The sequence below is a fragment of the Crotalus tigris genome, unplaced genomic scaffold (genome assembly GCF_016545835.1).
Source record: "Crotalus tigris isolate CLP2741 ecotype Arizona unplaced genomic scaffold, ASM1654583v1 scf7180000024437.13266115, whole genome shotgun sequence".
Taxonomy (NCBI): Eukaryota; Metazoa; Chordata; class Lepidosauria; order Squamata; family Viperidae; genus Crotalus; species Crotalus tigris.
Genome location: NW_024100606.1, coordinates 10,098,268 through 10,125,212, shown reverse-complemented (window position 1 = coordinate 10,125,212; position 26,945 = coordinate 10,098,268). Strand labels below are relative to the sequence as shown.

Below are 26,945 nucleotides of genomic sequence, written 5' to 3'. Positions count from 1 at the left end.
GTAACACTACATTTAACACATTGTGTTGATTTCAATGAAAGCAAAAGTAACAATATTTAAATAAATACCAAACCAAACTGAACATTTTTTCATCTATTGAAAAGAGCAAAAGATAAATACTTGCATAACATCTCAGTGTTATCCATCACTTTTTCTGAAATAAATGTGGGATTTTAATTACTGCATGCAGTGCAATAGTAAGTAAAGTAAAAATAAAGTAAAATAAGTAAAAGTAAAAAGGTTTGTTTTATATATAGAGAAAATGAGAGAACATTTAGTGATGTTAATTAACAAAGATGTCTGTAATTTTCTTTTGCTTTTCAAAAGTTTTTGCATATATTGTTATTTAAAACCTAAATAGGTATGAATGGATCATCCATACATAAGTAGTATGTTTAAAGGACATATGTGTGTTTATTCCAAGCCATTTTTTTCATGAAATGACTGCTTTAGGGAATATCAGAGACTCTTACATGCAGAACCAAATGATTACCATTCAGTATTTAGGTTACTGATTCTTAAGGACACCTTTTTAAATCCTTCCTGGGGAGGTGAGGAATTGGCTATAATAATTGCAAGCAGTGGATATGACATGCTACTTTACTGTAGCCTATTTTTTATGAAAAGGAAAGAACAGTCCTCCATGAGTTGTAAAATTCAAATTAGGAAAAGGATTCCAATTTATCCAGTTGAGTTTTAGCAACATGCAAAGCATTCATAGCTCATTTATTTGAATCAAAAAGGAAATTATTGAGGATCATATTGTGACACTTATAATTTTGATGTTTTACTTTTTATTGTTTTGTGAGTTTTCAAATGAATTTTAAAAGAATTTATTTTTTAAATAGTGACTCTACAACAAAGATGTCTGTAATTAGCAACAAAACTTGCTTATTGTAGAAAGAAATGGGAAGAAGAAATTGAAATTTATTTTTGGAATTTATAGCCTGCCCCAGTCTGTCCCAATTCTGAGTGGCTTACAAAATAAAACAAGTAAATATGTACAGTATAACCCAAAAATAAAAATCTGGAAAAACAAACACAATTTAATAGACAAAAGATTGCAAGAGATCCATCATCTACTCTAGCTCAAGGCACTGGGGAAGGTTTTTTTTTGGTTAAAATTTGGCCATGGTAGAGGTTGAGGTAAATTTCAGGTGGAATGTGATTTCCACATGTGCATATCATGAGTGTTGTTCTTTCCTACCACATTTTGTATGACAATTTGGGAAGTTCTGTTAGAATATAAAGATAAAGGTTTATGAGTTTGCTTGTTTTTTTGTGTGTGTTTTTTTGCAGATGTTTCATTACCCAAACTAGGTAACATCATCAGCGCTAATCCTTTTTGTAGGATCCTGTGTTCTGCATTGGATAGTTGGTGGTTGGACATGTTGACCAGCCAGTTTGAAGAGTTTGTTTTGCAATTTGGTTTTTCTTTTCCCAGCATGTCTGTGGGATGTATTCAAGATGGTAGTGACCAGTCTCATCTTGTGCTCTGGTGTAATGGTCTGTCCAACTGTTCTTTGAAGTTTGCTATGGTATGCAGATACAGTATTTGTTTAATCTGAGGTGTGTATCTGATCGTGAACTGTATCATTTTTCACCCACTTTCTTGGGCTATTTTCCATCCAGCTGTAGTTGATTGGAGGGTTGTACCTGAAACTGGTAGGGAGGGCATGCTATCGTAGGCATTCATGCAGAGAGAAAAGTTGTTCTTTGGTAGAATTTTTTTCCCATTTGCATGCTGTCTGAAGTGTTTGATGCCCATATGTGATACTAATAAAGGGGAATATTGTAGCTCAGGATTGATATGAGGGCTCTTTGGTGTTCTCTGAGCTTGCTTGTTTTCTTGCAGACGTTTCATTACCCAAACTAGGTAATATCACTTTACCTAGTTTGGGTAATGGAACGTCTGCAAGTAAACAAGCAAGCTCAGAAAACACCAAGGACCTCTCATGTCATTCCTGAACTACAAATATTCTCCTTTATTGGTAAAGGTTTCCTCTGTCTAGTCATGTTTGATTCTAGGGGACGGTGCTCATCTCCATTTCTTAGCCAAGGGAGCCAGAGTTGTCTGAAAATACTTCCGTAATCATGTGGTCAGCATGGCTACATATGAAGTGCACAGAATGCTGTTACTTTCACACCAAAGTGGTTCCTATTGATCTACTCAAATTTGCATACTTTTGAACTACTAGGTGAGCAGGAGGTGGGGCAAGTAATGGGAGCTCACCCATCACTGAGGTCTCAAACCTGGATTGTGAGCTTTCCAGCTGACAAGCTCAGCGTCTTTACCCGCACTGGATGAAATGTTGGGAGTTCTTGAAGGGTAGTCCCATGTAGACTACATTACCATAGGTCAGGGGTCTGCAACCTTACACACTCAAAAAGCCACTTGGACCCGTTTACCAGAGAAAAGAAAACGCTGGGAACTGCAAAACTTGCGTGCACATGCGCACGCAAGGGGGGGGGAAGCTTGATTGAAGAGTTTAATTGAAAAGAAATAGAGGTTGCTGTGCATGAGTTCTCTCTCTCTCTCTCTCCCTCTCTTTCTCTTTCTCTCTTTCTCTCTCTCCCTCTCCCTCTTTCTCTTTTTCTCTCTCCCTCTGTCTCTCTCTTGTCCTCTCTTTTTCTTTCTCCCTCTTTTTCTCTCTCTCTTTCTCTCTCCCTTTTTCTTTCTCTCCCTCTTTTTCTATCTCTCCCTCTTTCTCCCTCTCTCCCTTTCTCTCTCCCTCTCTCCTCTCCCTTTCTCTCCCTCTCTTTCCTCTCCCCCCTCTCCCTCTCTCTCCCTTTCTCTCCCTCTTTCCTCTCCCCCCTTGCCCTATCTCTTTCCCTTTCCTCTCCCTCTCTTTCTCCTCTCCCTCTCTCTTTCTCTCTCTCTCTTTCCTCTCTCCCTTTTTCTCTCTCTCTTTTTCTCCCCCCCCCTCAATCTGCTCACCTGGCAAGCTGGCTTCAAGCTGTTCTCCAACAGGCTGGCCCTTCATGCTTCCTGCAGAAATGCAGCCAAGGCAGGAGCCCTGCCCAATAAGCTTGTCAGCTCATCGGAAAATACACACACACACAGAGAGAGAGAGAGAGAGGGAGGGAGGGAGAGAGAAGCACAAGTTCCTCTCTCTGTCTCTTTCTCTGCAAATGGCAGAGGAGGCTGGGAGCCGCAGGAGAAGGCTCAAAGAGCCATATGCGGCTCTGGAGCCGCAGGTTGCCGACCTGTGCCATAGGTCATGTTGATAGCTGATTAGAGTGTGAATGATTGTTGCCAGTAACTACATTTTACAGAATGTTCATAAATAAAACTCTGCATAACTAGTTCAAGGAGTCCCTATATTATTCACCAATTCCTTCCAAGGGAGTATCACCCCATTTGATGTAATAGCACCCCATTTGAACCTAAATTTGAAATTATCTGAAAATTGATTAGCTTCTGAATTAACAGCCACTTGTCTTGTTTGGTTAAGTATCAGACACTATTCCAGATATAGGTCAAGATTTCTATATTTCTGTTCAGCATTATCTATAAAATTTTCAGATTTCATTCAACTGTCCCTCCTATTGGTGCAGCTATTTGATTATCCTTAGTGATCAGTAGAGTCATTCCTTCAACTTTGACATATTAAAAGTAATTCTGGTATAAGTTTTAAAATATACAGTACATGTAGTGTATGTATAGTAATGTATATTCTCCAAGGCACCTGAAGGCAGGAGGAGAAGCAACGGATGGAAACTGATCAAGGAGAGAAGCAACTTAGAACTAAGGAGAAATTTCCTGACAGTTAGAACAATTAACCAATGGAACAACCTGCCTCCAGAAGCAGTGAATGCTCCAACACTGGAAGTTTTTAAGAAGAGACTGGACAGCCATTTGTCCGAAATGGTGTAGGGTTTCCTGCCTGAGCAGGGGTTGGACTAGATGACCTCCAAGGTCCCTTCCAACTTTATTATTATTATTATTATAATGTTCTGTTATAAATAAGAATTCTCCAAATCTCTGATACCTTTTTTCTGAGATAAAATTTAATGGGCAGTCAGTCAGCTTTGAAGCATTTAAAGTTTGTGGGGATTGCTTTTGACCCTTGCTCCAAATGCTATAACCTTCTGTTTGGTCATATGGATGTTTGTTTATTTATGTATAGTCTCAGTATGGAAAGAAAAGTTTATTGCCACAGTGATTTGAAATAATGTTTTGTTGAAAGACTAGCATGCATGCTCTTTTATATCTATATCTGTCCATTCTGCCAGCCAATCAGCAAAGAAGCATTAAATTAACAAGAGAGTTGAATATCCTATCTGTGTGCGTAAACTGTAGGGTTCTACTTATAGTACTAGATTAAGATAACATATCTGTGTGGCTGCTTTTCTTTATGGTTTTTACTGGTGCAACTTGCCAAATCCGCAGTCCCTTAGCTGCTTTACAGCAAGACCTTTTATTTTTATAGAGGGGAACAATATTTTAAAAAAACTTTTTGAGTGTGGAAGGAGTTGGAGTTGTTTTATCCCAGTTTTTGAAAATTATATGGTAAATCACTAAGAGAAGAGTAAAGAAATGCAGCAGAAAACAATCCATTAAGTGATGTGAAACTGTATAAGGCAAAAATAATGTACCTTTACGACGAAGATTATGAAAGGGTAAGCTGTGAATGTATGTGCAAGGATGGCATTGATAAATTGTAAAATTTGGGAAAATGTTTGAGTTGTAGGAGCAATTTTACATTTTTTAAGAGGAAAAGAAACAATTTAAAAATATTTCTTGAAAATATGTAATATTAAATGTTGAAGTATAAATGTGTATTTGGTCTTAATAATAATTATTTCTATTATATATACAAATATGTTTAGAGTTTTAGCAGCTGGAGAAATGGGAGGGAATAAACTATAAAATGTTATAACTATTTTCCTATGTATATTTAAAAAGAGAATGTAGGTCAGCATTTTAATACAGTACAAGAACTCATGGTTTATAGAGCTATTTCTTTAAGTTTTCATATACGGTATTCTGCAAGATTCTATTTTAAAGGAACTGATCTGAAGATTTGGACTTCCATAATATCCCAGATCATTATGCTGAATTTCAAGCTAGTGCTTGAAATCTTAAAGATAGCCTAAAATCTAGATTGTGGAAAAATTAAACAATTGGTGTCTTCAATTTAGTTACCACTCAGAAGATTGTTACATATATAAATTGCTTCTAGATTTTTTCTAAGCCTAAATATGATAGATATGAAAAGGATCTTATATCAATGATATATTCTGAATTCCTCCATATTTTCTACTCACTAGGAAATTGTTGTCTTTGCACAATTTGTGGTAGACTAACAGAATTCTCTGTAATAATAGTTTGTTTTTCTTTTTTTTATTAAAATTTTTATAAACATTTTACAATAAAATCCCTCCCCACCTCTCTCCCTCCCCCCTCCAATTAACCCTCCCCCCCTTCCCAGAGCTGAGTACAGAGCTAAAAACAACAAAAAAAGAACATAAAAAAAATTAAATAAAGATCAATCAATTATATATAAATCCTAAAAAATTTTTTAAAACCCCTTTAACTCCATTACAATAAAATCAACAAATCTAACCATAACAACTTTATACAATAAATTATTCAAAAGCTAAATAATACTTTCTAATCCCATATTTGTTCTGAACAAAATTTACCCATCTTTTCCATTCAGAGTTGTATCTCTCTTGTGAATGGTCTTTCAGATAAGCCGATATTTTTGCCATTTCTGATAAATAAGAAACTTTAAAGAACCATTCCTCTAAAGTAGGCAAGGAATCTTTTCTCCAATATTGCCCAATCAATAACCTTGCTGCCGTAATAAAATTCAACATTAAAATAATCTCTTTACTATCACAATCTTCAATAATACCTAACAAAAATAGTTGTGGTGTAAATTTTATCCTTCTATTAAAATTTTTTTGAATATTCCACCAAATCTTAATCTTTGTTTTTCTTGTAACTTTTCTCCCAGGCATTTTTTTCTCTAAGCTTGTAAGGTTTTTTTGACTGGGGTTGAGTTAATGGTGACGAGTGTCTTTTGAAATGTGTCTCCACTGAGAAAGAAATATTTTCATAGAGTTATCCCACACAAGCAATTATTTGAATCACTATATGTCAAAGTACAGCTGGAAATGTGACAAAAAAATTAGGAGGTTTCTTTAAGTTTAAATGTTAATTACAACTACAGTAAAACATTAATTCTAAATTTCAGTAATGTAATTTAGAAACACAATGGCAGAAATTTAAATTATAGTACTCATCAAACTAAATAGCAACTTCTCTTTTTTGCCATACAAACCTAGTATTTGCAAAACAATGAAACAATAACAAACAGTAATTTTATCATTACATGTAGAGAGGAAGTCACCTTCTCATTGTGTTTCTTTTGGTATAATTTTAGCTCTTTTTGGCTTGTGGGAAATACCCATAAAATATTCAAGTTATTTATAGTACATATCCATCCTTATATATTTTATGTTTAGAAGATTATCTTAGAATACATCATTTCTATAACTTTGGTAACTATGACTTTAAAAGATATTTCAAATTTATATGATTAATAAAATTATTTGAAGATCAAAGACCAGTAGAAAAGTTTTTTTTAAAAAAATATTTTTTATTTTATTGAATGTAGAGAAACCTCACCATTCCAGAATTTTAGTTTTAAGCATAATCTTTCTCCTTAGGACTTTGCATGAATTAAATGAGAGTCTGGGAAATAGTGCAACTGTATACACTTTCCAGTAAACCTCCATATCATGGTTTTATCCTGGAGACAAAGTTGAATCAATTCCTCTGCCCTGTTCCTTATTAAGAATCATAATTTTCATTAGACTGTATTGTTGTATTCCTAATTCCAAGCAAAAACATAACAGGAGTGCTTATGTGAGCACACACGAGATTATAAAAAAATATTTTATATTTTTTTTATCTTCCTTTCAACTGTGTGTTAGCAATTGTTCCAGGTTTTGAGAATAATTTAATTTAAATTTGTAAAACTGTCTAAATCTATAGCGACTCTCAGCAATATACTATATTAAGAGTATTCGGTACAAAATTAACAGCAACAGTAAAACAAAATTAACATAATGAACCATTCTTAAAAAGGAAAAACCAGCACCTTAGTCTGCTGTATTTTTATATAAGACCCACCACTGACATATTCCAACCTGAGGAACACCCAGGTTTTAAGACCTTGTTTATATGACAGCAGAATAGATACCCCCAGAAATATAATGATAGAGAAAGCTTTTGTTAAGTGATAATATTTTTTCAGTGGAACCTAAAACTGTCAAAAAGGATGAACAATCATAACATGTCCAGTGATCTCTTGAAAAGCCAGGATATATTTCATAAACCTTCATAGATGATAATGAGTTCCTTAAATTCTGAATGAAAGCAAATATACATGTCCTCAGATAATGTTGCAGGATCCAGTCTGGATCAGTCACTGGGACTAGAGGTTACCACACATAGAACAGCCCAAAGACACACTCTGCCATAAACAAGTTCCCTGAAGATGGGTCCAATATGAACCTCAAAGTTCGGGAGACAGAATCTCTGGTCCTATTGACCAACCCAGATTGGATCCTGCAAACTTAAATTCCATTTGCTGCTAATCAATGCTGTTCACAGAGCAGAATATAACATACCATACATGCCCATAACAGCCCATCCTGAAGACCAGCCTTCAAGGCACATCTATGTAGAAAGTGTTGCAGTAGACTATACCTGAGATGATTAAAACAGACAATTATCCAGACGGCCTCACTATCCAGAAAGACAAACTGATTTACTTGCAGAATGCTTCTGTTAATTGTTCAACTTTTCATTGCAATACTAACCTTTCAAATGTTGAATGGATTGGATGTAGATGATTTCTTTCAGGGTCCTTAAGCCTTTGAAACTATTTGTATTTGTAATATGTAAGTTATTGCAGCATATGTATTAAAATGTGAAAACATGCATCTTTATATTTTCTATCTTGATAAGTTTATTTTTTTTTCTAATTTGGCTAAATTAATGTAAATCATCTTGGTTATGAATATAAGTATAAAATATTATTCAGCAGGTATAAAAATAGTTTGCACTGGAACATAAATATGGCTTAATGGATGCTACTTAATCGCTGGCAATTTATGGAATGCTTCATGTTAATTTCTTGCTATTCAGTATAACTAAATGTAGGATTGGATGTACATATGTACATATTACCATTGGAGCATAGATGATTTTCCGCAAGAGTTCCAAATTTTTGTTCAAAAATGAGTAGTGTTTGCATGGAAACTGTTATTAGAAATTATGACAAATTAGACTCATTTAAAGCAGTCTTCAACAGAATAAGTGTTTTAATCAACTGTTCCAAGGGAAAAAAAATCTGAGGTAGCCAAGATAATGACATATTAGTCATTATCAATTATTGGGATATATTGAAACCTGCAATTATAGAGTCTTCTATTGAAACATGGATAAAAGTTTGAGAGATTTCAGTTGCCATAATGAATTGTTTGTATTCTTTACTTATAATTTACTTTTTAATTGGTATTGTGTTATTTCTTAATTCCAGGGTTTAAAGAATAATGATAAATTTTATTTTAAACAATTAGTTTACATGCTTTTATTGTAAGCCTTCATTCTAGAGTCAGTTTGGTTTATGATTTAAAGGAGGAAAATGTTTTAATTGTAATGTGCAGTCACAAGCAAGTTAATAATATTCTGAAGGTAGGCAGGTTATGTCAAACAGTTAAAGTTTAATAATTATTTGTATTGCTCAGGGAGAAAAGGGATTTGATAAAGAAATTAATCACAATTTGTAAACTGTTTTTAATTATATAACCACCATAGTAATGTTCTTTTGTATCCTTTCCTGATGACATGGCAAAGTAAATTGTTGTATTATCTTAAGATAGTAAACATTTCTAGATACTCTTTTTGATCACCACAAGCATTAATTTTAAAACTAACAGTTCACAAAACAATTTAATTTCCACTAAATACAAGAAAAAGCTTGTAAAGGATTAGGAATAAAATCAACATTGTATGTGGAACTAGTTATTAGATACATTGGGTAATTTATCATGGGATAGAATTTCTGGGTATGTGAAACAAAGGACTCAAGCTAAGTAGATAAAAAATGTGAGTTAAAAAACAGAATAGAGGACAGGCTATAATCACCTAAGATTATGAGGAATTGTCTTGAATATCAAACAGATTCCTTGTCACTTAAAGTAGAACAAAACTCTACAAATATGCAGTGTGCCCCGACATAAAAAGAACCGGATGTAAGATTGATAATTAGAACTCCAGGCCAAAGATCTTATAAGAACAAATCTAAACCTGCTCTACCAAAACATGTTCCTTCAGCCCAAATTAATTCTTGCAGAGGTGAGGATGTGTTTATCAGAATTTCTTCACGCTAAGATGGATGCTATGGTACATTGTTAAATATCGGGAGGGAATCATGTCAGGTATGTAAAAACAACATCTAACACATTAAAAGAGAAATGAAAAATGATATAAAGGGATAATGTAGCCAGATGTAGTAAGTACAGCCAAGATAAAATGTACATTATGCTGACATTGTAAGCTTGTACTCCCTACTGTAGTGAAGCAAAATTAATGTACATTCACATATCCCAGGGTAGCCATTTTAGAACAGGTGTATTTTATGTATTATCAAATAAAAATTAATAAATATTGGCTTGAGTCGTCTCAAATTCCATGTAGATAGCATGATCAGGAAAGAACAACACAGATTTATATAAGTATATTTAATACTTGTCTAGGGTAAATATTGGAAACAGTAATAGGAATTTCCCAGCTTTCTTTATAATGTGTTAATCAAGAAGATGGGTTGAATTGCTATTTATGAAATAAATCCTTGTTTGCCAAACTTCCCACAATTTTCACAAATTGAATTACAATAAAGCCTTCATGTAGTAAATTGGTGGTATATTTGTTAAAACTGAATTTACACAATTTGCAACAGTTTACATCATTTGTGTAATTATGTTATTGATACGGTATAAATTGTGACAGTTACTGTAAATATTTGATTTAACAGGATCTGAAGACCACTAGAATTAATTCATTCTCTCTCTCTCTCTCTCTCTCTCTCTCTCTCTCTCTCTCTCTCTCTCTCTCTCCACACACACACACATAAACACACACACACACACACACACACACACACACACACATGTCTGTGTATCACTGTATATATTACTGTTTTAGTATATATTACAATTCTAAAGCCTAAAACACTAAAGCCTGCTAAGACTCTTTATGAAACTCTGTGTAGGTACTTCTTAGGTTACAATAGGGACCAGAACTGTTGTTACAATTATTGTAAAGTGCTGCATCGGGTGACTGCATGCCTTAGAGATGGCAATCACCATTGTGGTTGTAACCTGAAGACACATAGGTTTTTAATCTAATCTAATCTAATCTAGTATTATTCAAGGCACAAAGATATCTGGAATGGAATACAAATTACTATGAATCTATATGAAATGAGACAGGCATTGTCTTAGATTTCTAAATACAACTGGTATAGAAAGCATTTTTTAATTTCTTTATCAACTCTAAAATCTATGACTGTTTCAGAATAGTAGACTCCTTGCTCTGAGATATACTAATGTTCCTACTAATAGTAGTAGTAATGGATGATAGATATGAAAGTGGTAATAGGAGACCTACCATGTCATTCATATTCAGCATTGTAGTGTCCAATATATCTGTGAAATCAGTTATTATCCTTCAGTATATATTCCTTAATATATTGTGGTGAGGCATGTGCTGTCCTTTTTTAGATAAAAATAAAATATTGATAACATATATAATATTACTAATATTTGTATCAGATATTAATCAAATGAAAACAGTGAGAGTAATTTGAGATGGTCTTTACAATATGATTCTGTTTTTGAAATTCAATAGAGAACTGTGTAACACAAACAAAATTCTTAAATATATAGCAAAGAATAACATACTGTATTAGGTAAATACTATTTTTTAAAAACAGTATTGCTTTTCAGCAGTTTACTCTTGGGATGTAAAATGGTAATCTGACATAGCCTGGCAACACAGTGTGATGTGAGCATCTACGTAAATGGTTGTATGTATGGAGCATGCCCAGTTCTGTAAAAAGCTTCTAAACACTCCCCCACCCCCCCACCCCGCAAATACATTCAAGCTCTGAAGAGACGAACTGAAGTTTGCACTTTTAAATGTTACATTTTGCATGGGGTTTGTAAAGATTCTTTTGTAAACATTGCATTTACACAGTAAAGGAGGTGAGGGGGGAAAAACAATGAAATAAATTCAGAAATGCATGCATCAAGGACAAAGCATTTTTTTAAATCAGTCTGTTTATGTATGCTGTTTATATCAATGTGATACTATATGTCTTAGTATATACTTGGTTTTGATTTTTCTCCCAAATTAATAAAACATTGTGTATTTTGGTGGTATGACAAATTAAGAATTTACTTACATTAGAATAGAGACAGAGAGAGGTTGTTAAGCTGAAAAGAAAGGTCTTGCAGCAGAGAATGGATGTGCAAAGAACTGTGATTCTGCGGTGTTCAGTATTCACATGTATGAGAAACAGTGCTGGGTTCTGCAGCTGCAGACAATAACTAAGCTGGCTGGCTAATGAAGGCCACTTGGATCAGGCTTCTGAAAAGAGCCAAAGGTGGACGGCTGAAGAATTCAGATATCTGTGTAAGCTATACATTTCAATTTGCTGGCATATTTTGCATTGCAGGTGGGCTGGGGGAAGCACTGCTTGCATCTGTTCAGTTTGAATTAGCAGGTTTTAATTCCTCTGACTGTAGCAGGAAGAGATGGGGATAGAATCAAAGATATATGTTATTTATGTAGATATTTGGCATCGTTACCTGTGGTTGGTTATTACCTTGACTGCAGATATATTCTCAGCCACAATTTGATTTGAAATCCTTTCTGTTTTTGCTGAATGGTTGAGACAGATTTGAGCTGTTATTTCCTGAAGGAAAAGGGATATCATTTGAAGAGCTATTTTTTAGCTAAGATATTATCAGTAGCTCATAGCTGAAGTTACAATCCTTTTCAAGGATCAGAGTCAAATTGCCTTGCTTCTAGTTTGCTGATATAAACCTATTCTTGAAACAGCTGGACATCCTTTAGCCTGCAGTGCACCATTGATATTATTCCACAGAACCTATCTTTGCAGAGCAAAAATCATTTGCTGAGTAAAAGGAAGGACAAAAGAATAAGCATAATTCTGGACAATGAATACTGATTTCAGAATGGCTTCAGAATTAAAACTGTTCCTATGCATTAATTTCTTATGGAGGCTAACTGCAGTTACTGCAGTTAAAAAAAAAAAAGCAGGATTTTCTGTTGGTTCTGAAAAAGAAGCCCCTAGAAAACATTTTTTTAAAAACAAGATGATAATTGTATTTTTAAATCTCTCCTTTGCTCAGGGTTCAGCGGACTCCTACACCAGCCGTCCATCTGATTCAGATGTGTCTCTTGAGGAGGACAGAGAGGCGGTGCGGAGAGAGGCTGAACGACAGGCCCAGACACAGCTGGAAAAAGCAAAAGTAAGAGATGGGGGTGGGGGTGATTCAGGGGAATGATTGTTCTAATAAGATAATTACCTGATTAATTTTTGATGGCATCTTTCTTATCTGTATAAAAAGATAAATCACAAAGGTTACCATCACATACAAATTGCATAGTAGTTGTGAATGAATTGTTCTTTCAGTTACATCACAATATATATCTGAGAGAAGAGGGTTGATTACTGCTTCTCACATGATGCAAATTACTGTCTCAAAGCGAACTATTCTCTGTTTCATTTCCTATGGAGAAATAACAAAATAAGTAGTTTGCAAAATGTAACCAAAATTCTCTTACAATACTTTGCAAAGTATTTGAACTGCATGTTAGAAAAAAAAACTATTAAAAAGTTATTCATTATAAGCAACATATTCTAGACGTAGGCAGATATGAATGGTTCAGTATAACAGGGCTAATGAAATTCCGATTCCTACAGTTAAACAATGTCATTGATTGGGACTCAGAAGGTGCCTTTGCTGTTGTGGCAACTGTCCTTTAGAATGAGATTCCCCTGATGGCATGTGGCTCCTGATGATGTTTTGGAAAGTCTTAAAAATCTGGCTATTCTCTTGGGATAAGAGGGTTTGGTCCCTGCTTGAATGTGTATAGATTGATCTGCACTGGTTCTTCTTTTTTATTTCTTTTATTTAATTATTGCATTATATTTGTATTTAGTTTAATTGTACACTGCCCAGAGTCAATTCAGAGTTGGACAGCGCCAAAATATAAGGAATTAATGTTTATAATATTTGGGAATTTTAGATTGTACAGGACTACCATGTGCATACTTTTTTTAGTAAAAAGAGAAATTAATACATCATTTATTCTGTTATGATTACCTAATTTTCTATCTCTATGTTTCCTTCCTTTTACTTCCCATCTACATTACTAATCTCATTCTTACTATTTCTGAAAAATAGCTATACTTTTCTGAATATTCCTTGAATTATTCCTTATTCCTGTTTATCTTCAAAAGCAACTAAGTTTTTATTTTAAAACTGATTTTCCTAATCATATAGACTTATAATTAAGACTTATAAAATAAAATGCAAACAAACTATATCACTAATACTAGAGTGCTATAAGGTCCTGGATGAAATGGATTATTTGGACCTCTTTCAGTTGCGTTTCAGGCTGAATTACAGGCTAGAAACTGTATTGGTCATGCTTGTGGATAATCTCTTTCAAGAGTCGGATGAGGGTACTGCATTCATCCTGGCTGTCCTTGACCTTCAGCAGCTTTTGATACATCGATCATTATTCTGACACAAACTTAAAATGATCTCTTTTAAATCCTTTCAGATAGTTAACTCAAAAGAAACGATCTTATAATAAACAAAATATATTTTAATGGGAAAGATTACTTGCGTTCACGTTGAGATTGGTGCTGCTGGAAATACATGTTTGTTCATCTTTTAGATCCTTCCTTTAGGTAAGAGGATATTGCTCTTTATACCATCTTTATAATGACTGAGGCTATTGTATGACCTCCATGGCCCATGCTTGTTACTGACAAAAGGATTCCCATGTGGCTTGTGTCCAGGAAGTCTCCCAAAGACCTTTGGAACTCCTCCCACTGACCCATCCACATACCTAGCATTTAACTCAATAACTGCCAGACACTCCAACGTAGAGCTGGGCCATAGAGCTATATGGGCCATAGAGCTATATGGGCCAGAACACTCCCCGCTTGGAAATTTATATTTCCACTACTAAAATAGTAAAAACGTAGCATCAAGGCATGCAATACTCATTGTGGTTAACTTGTGACTAAATAGGTAAAAACTTGGTATCAAACATGCATAACTATAAGGTAAACATAAAACATGCACAATTATGAAAAAGGCAAGTGTTACATCAAACAATGCATAAGACAATACATAATTTGAGGTTTAATCTTGTGGTTCAGTCTTCATCAGCAACAGACCAAATCAGCAACAGACCAAATCGGTGATCAGCCTGGTACAAGTGTCTTTGAGTCATGACTCACGTGGCTTCACGATGTGGATCTCATCTGGGTAAACTAGTTCATCAAGTGGGTGGGTCCAGTGCGCAAGTCCCCTGGGTCAACAGTTCTGGTATGAAGTCTTGTCTCCCAGTGAGACAAGGTCTTCTTCCTGTGAAGGAAGCTGGAACCAAATCTGGAAGAGAAAAAACTGGGACCCAAGCTTCTCGGGAACAAGGGGAACTGGATTCACAGGATACTCAGGAACTGAAAAACCTGGAGAGACATAAACAGCTGGATCTGGAAACATAGGAAGATCAGGAACATCAGGAAACTCAGGAACAGCGGCTTGAGCAGAAGAGGTTCAATTGTCTAAGCTGTCTTCCTTAGCAACAGGACTCGGTCAGTGATTAGTCTGGTGTAGAGCTAGTTGCTTGTCGTGATTCCGTAGACAGCGTCTTAGGTTCTAGGTGTAAGGCTGCTGGGTGCCTGTCGCTGTTGCACAGGTGGCATTTCACCTTAGCCGTGCAGTCCTTGGCCGTGTGATCCAAGGAGTCACAGCATTTGAAACATATCCTATTCTCTTTGAGTAGGGTCTTTCGGTCATCTAGGGATTTCTTCCTAAATTCTCTGCAATCATTTAGAGAGTGAGAGGACTTGTGTATCGGGCAAGTTAGGCCTTTGGTAGTTGGATGAGGGTTTGAAAGAGCGTTTCTCTGTATTTGTTCGTCTGGAGACTTCTTTGGGGAAGGCGTGATGTCTGTTTTATACACCAAAGGTGTGGTTCTGTCCGTAGCTTGGGAAGAACTTCGGTTGGGGCTGAAGTTGTCATTTGTTGGCTCAAAGTTGCTAGCATTACGACGTAGTTTTGCTTGGTCGGTCACAAATTCAGCGAGTACAGCGAAGGCGGGTGGTGCGTCAGGGTCTTGGTTCCTGTGGGTTTCTGATATTTTGGCCCATTCGTCCCTTGACTGCTTTGGTAGTTTTCTAACTATGATCCTTTGCTTCTCGAACTGATCGAGGCAGGTAAGTTTCGGCATGTTGGGTTGCTCGTGAACTGAATGTAGCATCGAGAGTATGTCAGCGAATTCCAACATCTGGGTGTGATCATTGATATTGATGTTAGGGAAAGTGTAAATGCAATCCAAGAGCGACTTTTCTGTCAGTTCATGTCCGCCATACCGCTCGTCGAGCCTATCCCAAGCTTTGAGAAGGGCGGTAGCTGGGTTGCCTAGGTGGGCTAGTTGAGTGTTCTCTACTAATCGTGTGGAAGCTGGTCCCAGCCATGTTTTCATGTGTCCGAGTGCTTCACTCGATGTTATAGCTTCATCTTGGATAGCGGTTTGGAACGTGAGCTTCCACAATACGTAGTCCTTCCCCGGTTTATCGGGGAATTTGTGTACGCCCTTGGATGCCAGATCTATTTTGCTTCTGTAAAGTCTCATAGGGGTGTAACTGGGTGGCGATGGTACATCGCTTCCAGGAGTAGGGGCATGTGCCATGTTTGGCTGGTAACTTCCTTTGGTGTATTGGTACTGGGTGTATTTTGCCATGTCACGTGCAAGGGACCTTGTTGGCTTGGTCTGAACTCTGCTGCTCTGGCATTGAGCTGAGGGAGCCCAGGCTCTTGCTTGCTTACGTGTTGGAAGGTCTGTGTTTCTGGTAGAGTGTAGCTAGCTTCCTGGTAGGCTGTCAGAGCTGATGCTCGAGGCTGTCCTCTGTAGTCAGGATTGGTGGCAGTTCCTTGGGGCGCTTCCTCCTGTTGGTGCAGCAGGGACTCTAGTGACTCTAGTGTGGCTCTAACTCTTTCAATCTCTTCCCTGAGCGACGGCTGGTGCTGCTGTAGGGCTGTTGGCTCTATAGGTGGATCCATCCGATTGCCATTAGTGGTATGGTTTGGTGGGTTCTGTGGGGTAATAACGGTGGGAAGATCTTGTGGCACTCCCCGCTGTGCAGTTGTTGCCGTTGCTGGGGTAAGAATGATGGAAAGATCTTGTGGCACTCCCCGCTGTGCAGTCATTGCCATTGCTGGTAATCCCATCAGGTTCGATGTGGCAACAACGGCGGGAGGATCTTGTGACCTAGGTGTCGTGACATCAACTCTGCAGTTGACCAGCGAATCAGGTCGTTGAGATTCCTCTGTTCGTCTACTCGGTCTTGGGGGGCTTGTGGCTGGCTGTGGCACTCTCATCTGTGCATTCTGGAATGCGCTTTGGTTGTCCACATAGGTCTGTACGCGGGGCTACGACGCTCTTCGTTTTCCAGTTGTTGTCTGTCTGGCAAGAAAGTGGTGTACTGGAGTATTTTCTGAAGGCCTTCCGCTCTAGCCATTTTGTCTGCCATAACTCTTTGGCATTGAGTAAGTTCAAGTTCTTCTTGGGCGTCCTTTCTTTTGGCCTTCATTTTGGCTGTTATAGCCTTTCGTTTGGCTTCCATTTGGGCTGCTTCGGCTTGTAGCTTGGCCTCTATTTCAGCTTCCTCAAGTTCTATGGCCGACAACTCCTTCTTTTTCTGCCTCTCCTCTTGTGCCACACGAAAGACAGCTTCAGCGGCTTTAGCATCTAAGATTATTTGCTCTTCCTGTGAAATTCTGGATGCTCGGCTGCGGCGGGAGGATGCCTTCAAAAGGCGGGAGGCGCCTGTGACATGCGATTGTTGGGACACGCTGGAGTGTGCCTTGGACATGTGGCGGAAAGATGAGGCCTTTCCAGATACATGAGATGGATCCGCGTACGATCGTTGGGATGGTGCCTGTGAAAAGCGTGAAACTTCGGACTCGGCTCTGTCGACCGGACTGCCTCTTTGGTGAGGCTCGGGCTGTGGGGAACCCTGTGAGCTTTCTAGAAACTTCTTGCGTTCCTCGTTTATTAGCTTGAGGCTTTGCATCTCGCTGTCGACACTTGGGTCTCTTAATTGTTCTTGAATGTCCTTGAGTTGCTGTTCAGAGTCCATCCATTGCACATAGGCGTCTTCCTTATCTCCTTCCACTGCGTGTGCCCATTCTGGGGAGAGTTCCTCCTTCTGTTTGTGGTAGAGTTTGTATAATCTCTCCCAGCTTCGTTCATGGCGCCTGTGGATGATGTGCCCTTTCTCCGTCAGATGTGAATGCATGGCGTCTGTGAGTTTTCTGCGGTGTCTAAGATCGTATTGACCCTGAGACATTATTGGCTTTGTTGAGGCTTGAGTTTCAACCTGTGCGTACTGGTCAAGGTTGGCTGTTTGCAGCATCTCTCCTTGATTGACTGGTTGGGGTGTCTCAACTAGGCTGGTTAATTGAACCCCTTTGTCCAAATCAGTAAGACACTCTTCCATGGTTAGGGTAGGTTCCGTGTCCTTCTCAGCTATTTTGACGAGAATTTGAATAACTTCTCTCTTTGACCACTAGGGGTCGCTACTTGTAGATCAGCTTCTGAGGTGCTGTCAGTGGGTGGAGATGCCACTGGGTGCGTTCTCCTGTGTTTGTGGGTACTTCAGTGCAGTTCACCCTTTCACCACTAGGGGTCCCTTGCTGTGGGTGAGCTACCAGGGTGCGCTGGCTTCGAGGTTCACCCTTTGTCCACTAGAGGGGCTTCTCTGGGTGCGGTTAAAGGCTTGCGTGTAGAGCTTCCTTTAACCACTAGGGGGCATCTGGAGAAAGGCTAGCCAAATTCTTCCTATTGCCACGTTACTGCTAGTGAGCCACTGAGAGAATATAGAGGTACAAACTCCCACCTGGCGTGTTGCAGGCTGGAACTCCAGGTCATCAGCTGTGATAATAGGCGAAGGCAATTGGCTCTTGCTTCCTTTCTCTCAAGCTGGGACAGCTTAGCCTTCAGCTTGAGTGAGTGAGTGAGTACTTTTGGTAAGTTCGCTCTGTGCCCTCTAGGGGGTGTTAAAAAACTAGCCAAATTCTTCCTATTACCACGTTACTGCTAGTGAGCCACTGAGAGAATGTAGAGGTACAAACTCCCACCTGGCGAGTTGCAGGCTGGAACTCCGGGTCATCAGCTGTGATAATAAACAAAGAGACTTGGCTTTGATTTCTTCTGCCTAAGTTCTCTCAAGCTGGAACAGCTTAGTGCTCAGCTTGGGTGAGTGAGTGAATGCTTCTGGTAAGATCACTCTGTGCCCTCTGGGGGGTGTTGGTAGCTTGGGATAACTTTAAATAGCTTGCACTTTAACAGATTTGCTCTGTTGTGTGCTGAATTAATTATGGCTGTTGTGACTGAGCTAGAAAAAAAATTGCATGACCACCAGGGAGTGCTTCTGCGATGATTCCTCCTTATAACATTGGCTGAAATTCCGAGCATACCTAGGGCTGTCACTATGGCAACAGATGAGTTCATTGAAAGGCAATAAACCTTGCTTTTGTCTGAACTTTAGAGGCAGTCATTAAACAGTTCTTTGTTTCAGGCTGTGTGATTCACTGGCAAAGAGGGGAGGGGGAAAAGCCCAAGCTCCTTTTGGTGTTAAAATTCAAACTTTTCATGCAAGGAACAAAAGTGTAGATTTTTTGTTTTTCTTTCTCCCCGCTATAAACATTAATTTGAGAACAGGTCCAAAGTAATTTTGAATCAGATACAAGGCACTTTTCACTTTGAAGGTTAGCTAGGAAGCGAATTAGCATAACAAAACTTCTGAATCACTCCTTGAAAGCTGTCTTTTACACAAACACGCTGGCTTTGCTTTGCAGGCTTTTAAAGGCATCAAGAGAATCTTTACTTCCTTGAAGGTTAACGTAGAGAAAGGGCTAACCAATTTGATTCTCTTTCTTCAAACTGTTGCAGCTTTGAGAGAAGAATTAATCTTTGCCAATTTACTATTTGCTTTCAAAAGATGGCACAAATTATGAGTATATCTTCTTACTATTCTGACACAAACTTAAAATGATCTCTTTTAAATCCTGTCAGATAGTTAACTCAAAAGAAACGATCTTATAATAAACAAAATATATTTTAATGGGAAAGATTACTTGCGTTCACGTTGAGATTGGTGCTGCTGGAAATACATGTTTGTTCATCTTTTAGATCCTTCCTTTAGGTAAGAAGATATTGCTCTTTATAACATCTTTATAATGACTGAGGCTATTGTATGACCTCCATGGCCCATGCTTGTTACTGACAAAAGGATTCCCATGTGGCTTGTGTCCAGGAAGTCTCCCAAAGACCTTTGGAACTCCTCCCACTGACCCATCCACATACCTAGCATTTAACTCAATAACTGCCAGACACTCCAACGTAGAGCTGGGCCATAGAGCTAAATGGGCCATAGAGCTATATGGGCCAGAACAATCATAGTATCCTTTTGGGGTGGCTATGGGTAATGGTGCAGCACAATAGAGAGCTGGTTCAGCTCCTTTCTTTAAAACAGGTCCCTATCAAGAGGCTAGATCTCATCCTTTGTAGGGTGTCATAGGGCTCAGACTTTCACCACTTCTTTTTAACATCTACATGAATCCACTGAGTGAGATCATCTGAAACCATGAGATGAGATATCAGTATGCCAATGATACACAGTTCAATATCTCTATCCCTGGTGATCCAACTGGTGCTGTGACTTCCCTTTCTCAGTGTCTGAGGGCTGTAATGGTCAGAATGGTCAACAGGCATCAGCTGAACGCAGGCAAAACTGTGGAATGAAGGGATCTCTGAATCCAGTGATTTATGAACATTAAGTCTGCATGGGGTTGCCTTAATCCAAACAGATCCCTTGTGCAACTTGGAGGTCCTCTTGAATCCATGACTTCTACTCAAAGAGTAGGTTGTAGTTGTGGCTAGGAGAGTCATTGTGCAATTTCGCATTGTATACCAGTTGCCCCCTATCTGGATCCTGAGGCTCTGTGCATGATCACTTATGCTCTAGTCATCTCTTGACTGGATTACTGCAATGCTTTCTACATGGGGCCACCTTTGAAGAGTATTTGGAAGCTGCATCTAGTGCAAAATGGAGCAGCTCACAGTCTTTGAAGCTCCCATGGCTACACATGTAACACCGTTATATATGAACTGCATTGGTTGCCATTTGCTGTTGGTCGATACTTTTAAAACCCTACATAGCATGGGTGCAGAGTATCTGAGGAACCATCTGTCCCTGAGGGGACAAGCCTGCCCAACTTGTTCCAGAGAAATAGGCCTGCTATGAATTCCATTTATTAAGCTATTGAAGCAGACCTAATCAAGGAGAAGTGCCTTTTCTGCTGTGGTCCCATTTTTTCATTGGATATGAGAACTGTCCCCTTCTCCAGCATAGGAGATGGAGAATCCATGAATGGGTTTATTCTGTCTTCCTGCCCAATTAGACTCAGTCAGTCAAATTTACCACGCCCCTCCTGGACCAGGCCACTCCCAGTCTCGACTTAGTATGCAACCCAGATGGATGTGACAAATTTGGCTCCCAGCTTATTAACAGCAGGTTATATTGAATTTTGTCCCCATTCGTGGATTTTCAATCTCGCCTGCCATCTCGACAGCACTGGGATCAGGCTTGGGACTTCCCCAAGGCCTTTCATTCGCTGCAGAGGCCTCCACTGCTCAATTTAGCACAGCCGATTATCGTGGCCACCAGTTTGGACACCGTGTGGTGAGCTGAGTTCTCTCAACATTCGTAGATTTTTCTCCCCTGCCACCTCAACAGCGCTGGGATCAGCGCTCTATCGGCTTATATTGCTGGAGGCTTGGGATTCCCCAGGTTCTCTTGTTTTCTTGCAGAAGCCTCTGCTGCTTAATTTGACTCAGCTGATCGTTGCGGCCGCCATTTTGGACACCACATGGTGAGATGTTTTGCTGCTGTCGCCGGCGGATGGTTTTTTCAAGTGTTTGCTTCCCTCACATCAGTGGCAATTGGTGGACGGCCCCTTTTTTGCTATAACGGGTCGATCCGTCCAGCTTTCCCTGGCACTCAGCCTCCCAGAGGCAGCAGCAACCACAGCCACCATTTTGAACGGTCTCAAAGGTTATAAGGCTGATCCCTCCGGATGGAGGGAGGACGAGGGAGATAACACCAGCGGCCGGATAGCCGAATCTGGCCTAACTTAGGACAATCTCAGGGAGACGTGAAGCTTCCCAGGAGGTCAGCCATCTATAAACCAGAAAAAGCCTCAGCCCTGGTGCCTCATTTGTGGGCTATACCACAAGGTGTGCTGGCCGTGCCATATCTGGTCCTGCCTCCATAGACAAATTAGCGTGCTGGCATACCACCTGTTGGTCCACTGCTGCCAAATGAACTACATGTGTGCTGGCTGTCATCACTGCCGTGATTTTGCCGCTACTGTAGGTTTCACCTATCATGCTAGTGTGCTGGCTGTCACCATTCTTTGGCTTTGTCACCACTAAGCATTCTATGCATGAGCTGGCTGTTATCACTCCGGTGATCTTGCCACCGCCGTAGACCCAACCGTGCATAACCATACACATATTGGTTTGGTAGCCATCGGGAGTGCTGTAGGTGGCCAGAGTCCATTAAGTTGGTCCTGCAGCCACCATTACCAAGAGTACTTGTTTGATTTAGTTCATGGCACAGAGCTACTACCAGTGCTCAGCTCCCTGTTGATTGGGATCCCTCTCAGCAAAATACTGAGATATCTTACCTTATGATGGCAGACAACGTGGAGCCCCAATCTTCACAAGGCACCACCTCTGCATTTACTGGCCAAAAGAAGCATAAGTCCTCCAAGCAGGAGGCGGCAGGCAGGCAAGATCAAGGCCAAGGCAAAAACCATCTCGGGAAGAAAGCCTTCCAAAATGGTGGAGAAACAGGCCAGTAGAAAGCACCAGGCTCTGGAAAAAGAATTCTCCAAAGCACAAAGACCGGTCATGAGGGAAACAGAGCATGCAGAGGCCTCAGTCTTTGACCTCCCAATGGGCCCCCCCACATCTACCCAGGGGTAGGTTCTCCAGCCACCTCCTCCTCCAGCCACCTCCTTCCTCCTTCCTCTCATGGCCGCCCAGGAACAAATATTTCTTCTCAGCAAGGAAACAAACATCCAACAGGCAACCCTGGCACCTAGGGCTCTCCAGTCCGGCCCGGAGGCTACCTTCACGCCCACAGCAGCCGGGCTCAGGGAGGCAGAGCCTCAAGCAGCATTTTCCCAAGCGCAGCTTCAGGCACTGATTGCTCAGGTGGTCGACCAGGCATTACCATCCAGGTCTTACCACAGATCCAGACCTGGATCGGTTGCCTCCATGGCTCCATCATATGTTTCCCAATTGGGAGCACCCGATTACCAGGGTTCTGTCTCACCATCCTGGTCCTCTCACAGCGGAGCATCATTGCCTGCAGAGTATAACTCAATGGACATACCATTGTCGGAGGAGAGGGAGCCCTCACCGGACCCTCTACTATTTGGGGGGCTTTTCAACCCAGCCCTTTTCTTATCATTGCTGTGCAAAACCAGCATCACTGCCGACATAGGTCCTGACCAAATTCCTCAACCCAGTCCTTCAACCTGCTCGGATTCAAATCCGGTATTATCCGACCATCTGAGAGATCGGGCACCAGGGAAAAACCCAGGCAACAGTACAAAAGGCAAGTGGCTCTTTCGGGGCATGGGAGGTCGCTCCTTCAGGCGGTCCAAGTGACTCCTGGGAGAATCCTCCCATAGATGGCAGACTGGCGCTTTTCGCCCATCAATGGGAAGCCACCACCACAGATTCCTGGGTCCTCAACACCATCCTGTACAGACTGTCCATGGAATTTGTGTCCAACCTGCCAGGATGCTTCATCTCTTGCCCGCCATTGAAGAATCCAATCAAAAAAGACCTCATGCACGAGGCCTTTCGATAAGAGCCATAGAAACAGTTCCAGCTGGTCAACTGGGAAGAGGATTCTATTCCATCCTCTTTGTTGTTCCCAAGGCCTCGGGAGGATGGAGGGCGATACTCGACCTGAAGGGTCTGAACTCCCATATTGCATACAAAAAATTCAAGATCCAAATGCTCCAGTCCATCCTGGCCAGCGTGAGAAAGGGAGACATACTGATGTCCATAGACCTCACAGAAGCATACCTCCACATCCCCATCCTCCCCAACCATTGGCACTATTATCAGTACAGAGCCCTGCTGTTCGGCTTTTCCTTGACTCCAAGAGTGTTTACCAAGATTCTGGTGGTGCTCACCACACAATTCAGGCTGGTGCCAGTACGCATTCAGTGCTCTCTGGACGACATTCTCATCCAGTCACCCTCAGTCCCGGCCACTCAGTCGGACCTAGCCTTGTCGATCAAAACCCTTCAAGACCACGGGTTCTTGGTGAACTTTCAAAAGAGTCAGACACTTCCCTCCACCCACCTCCTGCACCTGGGCGCAGTGATAGACAAAGACCGTTGCCAGGTCTATCTTAGGACAGCATCCGAGCTCTGGTCCTCAAGGTCCGCAGGGAGTGTGTAGTGACACTGGCTATGCTCTCCCAACTGTTGGGAAAGATGATATCATGTATAGCAATAGTGCCTTGGGCTAAACCTTCAATGGTTCTTGCTCCCATTTCAGCTCTTCCAACCAAAGGGTAAGGGTTCCTCCTCAGACCCTAAAATTCCTTCAGTGGTGGTCCTCCCCAGTGGTAGCCAGAGGGTCATTATTCAAGGAACCCATTCAGCTCACACTCACTACAGACGCCAGTCTGTTTGGCTGGGGAGCGCACCTTCAGTCACAGTTGGCTCAGGGCCGGTGGTCCCGGTTGGACCTAAAGCACAACATCAATTGGTTGGAGCTCAGAGCCATACACCTGGCTCTCCGCCACTTCTGCAACAGGATTGTGAGGCAACACATGCTAGTCCTTATGGACAATGTGGCGGCGAAGGGCCATGTGAACCGGCAAGGGGATACCCATTCCAGGTCCCTTATGGCCAAGGCCCAGTTGCTGGGATCCTGGGCAGAGACCAACCTGTCCTCCCTCAGAGCCGAGCACATCTCGGGAGAGGCAAATTGACAGGCAGACTTTTTGAGCAGGTTGACAATAGATCATTCTGAATGGTGCCTGCACCCGGATTTCTTCACAGAGATCTCAGAGAGGTTCAGTCAACTGGTTCTGGACTTGTTAGTTTCTCCAGCAAACTGCCAGCTCCCGAGATTTTACTCCTGGTTTCCCTCTCTGGAGGTGGAGAAAGCGGATGCCCTTTGCAGTCCATGGCCAGGAGGCCTGCTTTATGCGTTCCCTCCTCTCCCTCTGATCCCGGCAGTTATTCGAAAGATACTGCAGGAGCGGGCGGAGGCGATTGTCATTGCTCCACACTGGTCAAGATGGCCGTGGTTTGCCAACCTCGTGAGCCTTTCCAGGTCTCCTCCATAGTGGATCCCTCCAGGTTGCATCACGCTCAGCCAGGGAGCCCTACAACATCCAGATCCCCAGTGGCTCCAGTTAACTGTCTGGCACTTGAATGCCAGATCCTGACACAGGAGTCCTACTTGTAAGGAGTAATTTCCATGATTCAGGCCTCCCGAAGGCCGGCGACCAATCACATATATGACTCCACATGGAGGAATTTCTGCCATTGGTGTGAAAAGCATCATCTGGCTATCTTGGATGTGACTATTCCAAGAATCTTGGATTATTTATTGGACAGCTCAACAAGGGCTTGGTGCCTAATACCATCCGCAGACAGGTGGCGGCTCTGTCCATAGTGCTTACCTGCAACAATTCAAAACCATTGGCTCAACATCCCATGGCCACCAACACCAAACCACCCATGATTCAACTCTTGGGAGTTGCTGTGAGTCTTGCAGGCCCTCACCACGCCGCCATTCGAGCCTATCAGAACTTGTACTCTGTGGTCCTTGTCTCTCAAAATCGCCTTCCTGATAGCTGTTACGTCAGCTAGGCGGATTTCTGAACTGGCAGCTCTCTCTATCAGAGATGACCTGTGCGTCTTTCATCAGGACTGAGTGGTCCTTCGCACGGACCCTGCCTTTATTCCCAAGGTCAACAAGACGCAGGAACTTGTACTGCCAGATTTTTGCCCTAACCCATTGGGGCGTCAGTGGCACACACTGGATGTCCGCAGGGCATTGTGCTGTTACATCAAGTGGCGGCTTTTCGCAAGTCAGAAGCCCTCTTTGTTTCCTTTCAATCCTCTTCTATGGGGCGAAAAGTGTCTGCCTCTACCATAAGCAGGTGGATCAGGGCTTGCATTGCAGAGGAGTATCAGTCGCATTCACTATCTGCTCCAGATCATGTTATGGCTCTTCCACTCGCAGTGCTGTGACCTCAGCAGCATGGGCGACACAGGCGTCTGTTGAGGACATTTGTAGGGTGGTGACATGGTCATCACCTTCCCCCTTTTGAGGCACTATAAATTGGACAAGTTTGTCTCTGCAGATGCCTCCGTTGGCCGAAGAGTGCTTCAGCAAGTAGTGCCAAAGGACGGGACACTGGGCCAAACTGCTTCCCTCCTATGTCCCATTCGTGGATTCTCCATCTCCTATGCTAGAGAAGGGGCGTTGTCTTGCCTGGACGCCTTTTCTCAGCATGGAGATGGAGAATCCATACCCACCCCTTAGGGTCCATCAGGTCCAGTGTCAGAGGTCTGGGAGCCAACACGTTGGACTGTCGTCAATAGCTTCGCCCTCGTCAAGACTGGGAGTGGCCTGGTTGAGGAGGAGTGTGGCAAATTTGACTAATTTAGTCTAATTGGGCAGGAAGACAGAGTAAACCCATTCGTGGATTCTCCATCTTCATGTTGAGAAAAGGTGTTCAGTAAGACAATGCCCCTTCTCTTTTCAGAAGGGTATCAAAGCCTGATATTGTTGGTTGACCTGAGGGGATGCTCACTGCTAGAGGTGGCTGACAGGGTAACAAGATCTCATCCCTGTCCTATCCATCTCTTGACTCTTTTAGACAAGGTTTTAGCACAGTTTTAAATAATATTTAATGTTGATTCATTTAATTACCTTGTCACCTTGTAGAGATGGGTGGTGTAGAAATTTAATACATATATACATACGTATATACATATATACATACAATGTTGTTAAGATGTCAAATTCCATATACTTGATATATAGTTGAAGAGAATATTACCCTCTTAACATTTTAGCTTTTGTCACACAATCCTTATGTAGCCCACCACTTTCTCCCAAAACTTGTTAAGTATAGGATATTATAAAAACATTTGTTTTAAAGAAGCATTATTTTTGTAATATCTTCAACAAAATTGTGTCTTAGAGAATCATTTATCTACAAATGTAATCGAATTCAATAAATTCTGAATTTGAGGTCTATTGACTCTCCTTAATTGCACAACACATGGACAGACTTCAGCATAGTTTTAGTTGAGAAACTATGAGCATCCTAGACCAAGCTTAGGTAAAACAAAACAAAAAAACCCCACAACACTAGACTTTAGATAGTTATAGGCCATTTATCCCATCTCTGGAATAAAATGTTACAGTGGAGGTTGTCCACCCAACTTCATTTTGTTTTTGTTTTTCC

At 40.8% G+C, this 26,945-nt stretch overlaps 1 protein-coding gene across 17 annotated transcripts in view; it reads left to right on the top strand.

Annotated features, from left to right (window-relative positions):
- Positions 1 to 26,945, top strand: part of CACNB2 (calcium voltage-gated channel auxiliary subunit beta 2) — a 236,689-nt gene that overhangs the window by 131,485 nt on the left and 78,259 nt on the right. For 12 of the 17 annotated variants that reach the window (XM_039331656.1, XM_039331659.1, XM_039331661.1 and 9 more), the window contains one exon: positions 12,463 to 12,582. In XM_039331656.1, the coding sequence (XP_039187590.1) occupies positions 12,463 to 12,582 (120 nt within the window). Of the gene's footprint in view, positions 1 to 4,076; positions 4,624 to 11,316; positions 11,720 to 12,462; positions 12,583 to 26,945 lie in introns of those variants that run through there. The other 5 variants (XM_039331670.1, XM_039331672.1, XM_039331666.1 and 2 more) reach the window with 5 other exon arrangements.